Source organism: Vanessa atalanta, chromosome 5, assembly GCF_905147765.1.
Source record: "Vanessa atalanta chromosome 5, ilVanAtal1.2, whole genome shotgun sequence".
NCBI classification, from domain to species: Eukaryota; Metazoa; Arthropoda; class Insecta; order Lepidoptera; family Nymphalidae; genus Vanessa; species Vanessa atalanta.
In genome coordinates, this window is record NC_061875.1 from 8,957,864 (window position 1) to 8,965,429 (window position 7,566).

The window sequence follows — 7,566 nt, forward strand, 5'->3', positions numbered from 1 at the left end:
AACCCGCTGAGTTTGTTTCGCCGGTTCTTCTCAGGTCCGAGGTGCAAATTCCGAACCGGTGGTAGATTTTTGACTATCAATTAGCAAGTGTAAACATTTCTATATTGAATAAAGATTTTTGACTTTGACTTTGACCACTTACCATCAGGTGGCACATATGCTCGTCCGCAAACCAATGCCATAAAACAAAAAAAAAAACTGATTATTCTGACATATAATATTTAAAAGTAAATGAATGTCATTTATTATCTTTTCAAATGTGTCTAATTTTATTCGTAATAAAACCATAATTCAATGGTGTTTCTTATTTATTTATATCAATTTATTACGAATAAATAATTTCAATGTCAGAAGAATATTCTATGCCATCTTACATATCGACCATGTCAAGATATCTTCGTCCTGAAACTTTTAATGTGGAACCTGATACGGCGTCTGCAGATTTGCGATGGTTACACTGGCGGTATACATTTATAAATTTTATCTCAGAAGAAGCTTGTAACGAAACTGATGAAATGAAACTCAAATTATTAATAAATCATCTATCTCCTACCGTGTACTCCTATATACGCGATAATAAATCCTACGAGCATGCCTTATCGTTATTAGATCACATATATTTAAAGCCCAAAAATGAAATTTTTGCTCGATATACTCTAGTTGCTCGAAAGCAAAGACAGGACGAAACTATTACAGAATACGTACGCGCACTGAAATTATTAGCACATGATTGTAATTTTAAAGCAGTGACCCCTGAAGAATATAAGAGTGAATACATTCGTGACGCATTTGTTGCTGGGATCACATCCCAAACAATACGACAGAGACTCTTAGAAAACAATACCTTAAGTTTAGATGAGGCCCTGAATCAAGCGATTGCTTTAGAAACTGCCGAACGAAATTCTCAAGGCTATATAAATAATAATTCTTTTAATCTAAACGCTCTTTCTAAGCAGGAGCAAGAAACGCCAACTCAACAAAACTTAGCTGTAGCAAATTATTCAAGAAAGAAACATTGCTTCTTTTGTGGTGGAAACATTCATCGACGATTTAAGTGTCCTGCTCGTAATGCCACCTGCCAACTTTGCACCAAAACAGGTCATTTCGCCAATGTCTGCCGTAGTAACAAAGAAACACTTAACAACGTTGTAAACGAAGATGCACCTGTCGAAGTTGCTATGATTTCTGCCGCCTCACCTTCTAGTTTAAAAAGAGCTACGGTATCAGTAACAATTAACAATTACGAAGCCGATGCACTTATTGATACTGGTAGTTCAGTAAGTTTCGTAAGCGGTTCTTTAGCGCAAACAATAAACCTGAAAAGAAACCCTTGTAAGCAGGCCATAACTTTAGCCTCACTTAATCACATATCTTTTGTGGAAGGTTCCTGCGTAGCGACAATCAAAATTGGTCAACATATCTATAAACGTCAACCACTCTTAATTGTAAACAATCTTTGTGCAGACCTTATTATAGGGCATGACTTATTACAAAATCATTCAGTGCTTGAATTTCAGTTTGGTGGTAACCAAGGACCGCTGAAAGTCTGCAGTGTTATAGAAGCATCAGTTCCTCCTGCAACTTTATTTAGTAATTTATCTCCTAATATTAGACCGATATCTATAAAATCCAAACGTTACTCTGAAGAAGATTTACAATTTATAAACAATGAAATATCTAAATTACTAGAAGAAGGCGTCATTGAGCCCAGCGTATCTCCATGGCGAGCACAAGTATTAGTTACAGGAGGTGGTTTACATCGAAAGCGGCTTGTTATTGATTATTCGCTTACCATAAACAGATTTACAGAACTAGATGCATTTCCTCTACCTAGCATCGAGTCTGTAATTGAAAAGGTTGCGAAATTTAATTTTTTTAGCCAAATCGACCTGAAAAGCGCTTATCACCAGGTACCAATTTTGTCGTCGGAACGAAAATATACAGCATTCGAAGCATGTGGCAAACTTTATCCATTTTCAAGGATACCTTTTGGGGTAACAAACGGCGTCGCGGCCTTCCAGCGAACATTACAATACATTATCGATACAGAAAAATTAGCAGGAACGTTCGCATATTTAGATGATGTCACAGTTTGTGGTAAGAGTAAAGATGACCACGATAGAAAACTTAATAAATTTATGAATGCAGTTAAGAAATACAAATTAACTCTAAACGAAAGTAAATGTGTCTTTGGAACCGACTCTATAAATCTTTTAGGATACTCAATATATAATAATACGATTAAACCGGACAATGACCGTCTCAAACCACTACTAGATCTTCCAATTCCTACGGATTTACCAACCTTAAAAAGGACTTTAGGTTTATTTGCTCACTATTCGAAGTGGATCCAAAATTTTTCTCAAAAGATCAGACCACTTATTGGTATTAAGCATTTTCCTTTAAACCAGGAGGCTGTTACATGTTTCAACTCTTTAAAGTCAGATGTTTGTAAATCTACTTTGGTAGTGGTCGACGAAAATGCAACATTTATGGTAGAAACAGATGCATCAGAATTTGCCATTGCTTCTACACTCTCTCAAAACGGTCGTCCGGTTGCCTTTTTCTCGCGAACTTTGACTGACTCGGAGTGCAAACAATCTTCTATAGAAAAGGAGGCAAGTGCAATCGTTGAATCTCTGCGTAAATGGCGGCATTATTTAACGGGTAGGCATTTCTTGCTTTTAACTGATCAACAGTCTGTAGTATTCATGTTCAATCAAAAACATTCAAGCAAAATAAAAAATGAAAAAATTGAAAGATGGAGGCTTGAACTTTCCAGTTTTAAATTTGAAATTATTTATCGACCTGGTAAGGATAATACGGTTGCTGACACTCTATCTAGAGTATGTGCTCATATTAATTTTGATAATAGTAAGTTGAAAGAAATTCATGAACTTCTCTGTCACCCCGGTGTAACAAGATTAGCACACTGGGTAAGAACGAAAAACCTTCCATACTCTATCAATGATATAAAACTTATAACTACTTCCTGTAGAGTGTGTGCTGAAATCAAGCCTCGTTTTAATAAAAATAAATATCAACTCATTAAGGCTACTTCTCCATTTGAACGATTGAACATCGATTTTAAGGGACCTTTGCCGTCCAATACGCAAAATAAATATATGTTAACGATTATTGATGAATACAGCCGATTTCCATTCGCTTATCCCTGCAAAGATATGACTGCAACGACTGTAATTAAATGTTTAAAGGATCTTTTCTTTATGTTTGGCACTCCGCTTTATGTACACTCAGACAGAGGAGCGACATTTATGTCTGAACAATTGAAGCAATTTCTTTACTCTCTTGGGATAGCTTGTAGTCGAACAACTCCATATAATCCCCAGGGGAATGGACAAGTTGAAAGACTTAATGGAACTCTTTGGAGAAACATACAATTATACCTCCGATCTAAAGATATGGAGATATCAGATTGGGAAAAAGCTTTACCAGTGGCTTTACACTCCATCAGGTCACTTTTATGTACTAGTACTAATGTAACTCCTCACGAAAGAATGTTCAACCATGCCCGAAGAACTTCAAATGGCGAATCATTTCCTTCTTGGATGTTAAATCCAGGACCTGTTTTAATGAAAAAGAACGTGAGAGCTACTAAGTACGATCCTATAGTTGAAGAAGTAGAATTACTCCAGCCCAACCCGCAATATTCGTATGTTAGATTGCCAGACGGAAGAGAAACTACAATTTCTAACAGACAATTGGCTCCACTACCAGAAAATTTAGAAGATTGTAATGAAGAACATGAAATCCAAAATTCTGAAAATATTCAAGATGAAAATCCCATTCCTAACCAAGAATCTGATGAATACAATCAACCTCCTGAACTCCCTTCCACGAGTTCGTCATTCAAAGAACGTCGTTCGACACGGCAGCGAAGAATGCCGAACTATTTAAACGATTACGTTGTGTCTTGAGGGAGGGGGTGAATGACATATAATATTTAAAAGTAAATGAATGTCATTTATTATCTTTTCAAATGTGTCTAATTTTATTCGTAATAAAACCATAATTCAATGGTGTTTCTTATTTATTTATATCATATTCTATACAAGATTATATAGGTAAAAAGTGTGGAATTAGTATCCGTAAATTATTACCGCAACAGAGTGAATCCCCCCCTATGATTCATAAATATTTCGCTCAAACGTTAAGTAAGTACTATTATTCTTTAGTCTCGTATATCTCTTAACATATTAATTACTGTTGGGCTATTCGGCACAGGCGCAATTTATATATATAGTAATATTTATTAGGTACCTTTATTTTAGTTTTTTTTTCGATACAATTTCTTTAATCAAACCTAATAAAATAATTGATTGGCGCTTCTCAATAAATGTACTCGATAATGTATTGTATGTTCGTAACAATATAAATTAATTCTATAGAAATAGTGATGTGCACGCTATTAATACAAGGAACAAACATAAACTTGTTACTCTTAGTAATTCTTTTGCAGGGTAATATTAACGCCTTCATAGATTATAGCATGATTATAGCAATAATAATTTATTAACCACGCATTTATGACAAAAAAAAAACAGAATCTCGCTGTATACCTTTGGTCGGTTTTTCTCGGGTCTGAGGTGTTTCTTTCCGAACCTTTGGTACAATTTTAACAATCAACAAAAAGTGTTATGTTTCTATTTTGGTATTTAAAAAAACATAAGTAACGTAACATTAAATATGAATAACTTTTGCCGTAAATTGTTATTTCATAATATTGATATTTTTCCTTGTCAAACAAAATCTTAATCTATACATATAATAAAATCGTAACTGATCGAAATCTGTACATGAAAGATTTGTGAGTGAATTTGAGAAAAGTATTACTGGGGGTATCTATTAACGCAATAGATCACATTAATATGATTTTTAGAATATTTGTCTGTTTGTCTGTTTATCTACTCGTTTGGTACCGCTAATCTCGGTTGGGATGCAGTTTTCACTGATTTATAATTTAGTATCCTTGGGGTAACATGAAGCGTTTGTTTTACTAAAATCGAGATGTTATGGGACCAGGGCTGATGAGATTAAAACCTTTTTAAAGAGTTCCAGTGACGTTACATCATCCCTTTGCAATTGAAAATAAATATACTACAAATATAATTAGATATGGCGCAGATAATTTTATGTTTATACTCCGGTTCCTTCTCATTCCAAAAATCAAATCAAATCAAAATATACTTTATTTAAGTAGGCTTTTACAAGCACTTTTGTAAAAGTCTACTTGAATAAAGTAAACTTTGCGTTTACTTTTAAGCGAGTCTAGTTTCCAGTGCACACGGCTAGCTTTCTGTGGCTCTTTCACGTATTCGCAACTGCAAAAAATTCTATGCTTTAATCCCAGACGGCACTACTTGTAATATCGTGTAATGTACATTACGCAGTTCGACAAATACATCATGATTTTTTTAATATTACAATATTAAATTATAAATTTAAAACGTTCGATTGTTTGTACGGAGTCACAGGCACCAGCTATGTAGTAATAAAATAAAGTAAAACATAGTTACATACTTACGTCATTTACAAGTTTATTTGTTTTTGCACTTGTATCGTACTATGTTTCTTTTATAATAGCAAAATGCAAAGCTGTCTAAAATTATATTTACGTATCGTAATGAATTCACTATATCTTTTACATAGTAAATTTTAGACGATGCTCTAATTAAAAGGTTGGCTGTATTTATATAATACTTATACCATTTTTATATGAAACAAAAAATTAAAATATAAGAAGTTCGATGTCTGTTGAAAGAAAAACCTGCATAAATAAAATATTTAATCGTACGAGCATTAAATTAAATAATATGTTCGTTTTTTCATGGATTCACGCAAAGATACTGATCTGATTGACGCTGCAGTTTTTTTATAATATAGTTTATTATATTAAAGTAAAAAAATGGTTGTGCCGACGCTTCATGGATCGCTGACATACACGCCCCACTCTTTTTTCTGTTTGTTTTTTGCAAATTCCATTTATCAATTGTAATACTAATTCAAATTGTATAATTGAATTAATTTTCATAAATGATTACTATATTTAAATTGTACTTAAAACTTTTCTAAGATTATATTCTTCTCTTCTGCATACGTCGATAGAGCAGTGTTAGCTACAAAACCCAAGGAATCTCAATCGGTGATATTTTTGTCATATTACACAAAAAAAAAACAACTTTTAAAAAATAAATATTTTGGGTAAAAAATAAACGTCTGGATCTCAAGAAAACCCACCTTTCCCATTCAATCCTTACCAAACCACGATCAAATTATATTTACCTACTCTTATTTTAATTATAAGGACCATATTTAGGATGAGGTTACCATTTTAGAATATTGAGGTTAATAAAGTGTTGAGTATAAAAATATATAATAAACATAATATACTTTTTAAAAGTATTAAGTGTACAAATACATAGATTTATAGGTCTTATACATTATTATTAATTGAGCGTTTTTAGAAAATATAGTTTGAAGAGTGGTTATGGATCGATTCTGTCACTTCCAAATTTTGTGCTATCTCGTAAAAATATATAATACATATTAGGTTTCATAACTTATTGGCTTTGCTTCATTGAAACCATCGGCGTCATTGAATTTGAGCAATCAAACCTCTTGTCCAATAATAGCTAACTAACTCTCATCTAATGGATCATCTCATAAATGATTTTTTATTAAAACCCTTAAATAATAAAAACCAATCAAAAAAGCGTAACTAGTATATTTAAAAAAATTATATACAGAATAATAGTTTTAAATATTATAAACAATATTAAATAATAAATATATTGTGTGCATATAATTATGTTAAATAAATAAGTATACCTAATTACGGACAAAATTACATTTGCAAAGCTGTAGACAATAAGTCTTAATTAAGTACGTTACTTCAAATTAATAAATTTAATGTAATTAAAGTGAAAATTACCTGGAGTTACCAGTTTAAAACATTAAAATTTACGTGCATAACTTCTCTGAAAAAATCAGAGATTTATTTGTTTAAAACATCACTACTTTTTTTATTTATTTATATGTATTTAAATTATAAATTAACCGTTTTTTTTTTCATTTAATTATTAGTTATAAAATGTTAAAACATATGATAACTTCAGTCATTTCACTACAACGCCGGGGATTTTGCAGGTAGAGGTTATTACGAGGCATAAAATGCTTTAAAAACGCGCTGTTGTGGATTCATCATACATCTAGGTGGGGCGGGTGGAATTTAGAACTTTAACGCGATGTCCGAAGGTGAAATTCAGCAGCCGGGATTGGTCCAAACAAATGCTATATATTGTTAACAGTTGATATGCTATAACCGTACTAACCCTGCAGATGCATTACTTCAGCCCTTTCCTTGTAAACTTTTATTGTGCACTCGACCTGTGAACGTGATATAATCTTAATAACTGGCCCAGTCTCGATAGGCGACCGGCATTGGTTAAGATACGAAATCGATTGGGCATGTATTTTTGTGGAGCATAATGTTTTTATTTTCAAGTCTAACTGGCCCCAGGAGCATTTTTTAATAATGGTACAGCA

At 32.7% G+C, this 7,566-nt stretch overlaps 1 protein-coding gene across 1 annotated transcript; it reads left to right on the forward strand.

Moving 5' to 3' along the window:
- The first annotated feature begins 383 nt into the window (after window positions 1–383).
- LOC125064368 lies at window positions 384–3,938 on the forward strand. Its single transcript, XM_047671355.1, has 2 exons — window positions 384–2,097; window positions 2,218–3,938. Exons 1-2 carry the CDS (start codon window positions 384–386, stop codon window positions 3,936–3,938), a joined length of 3,435 nt encoding a protein of 1,144 aa, XP_047527311.1.
- The last annotated feature ends 3,628 nt before the right edge of the window (window positions 3,939–7,566 follow it).

Bases quoted from the DNA above. Each gene is read 5' to 3' on its own strand.
- LOC125064368 (XM_047671355.1), top strand. From the start codon at position 384: ATGTCAAGATATCTTCGTCCTGAAACTTTTAATGTGGAACCTGATACG. The intron at 2,098-2,217 runs GTAAGAGTAAAG...TAAATCTTTTAG, and splicing joins AGATGATGTCACAGTTTGTG to GATACTCAATATATAATAAT.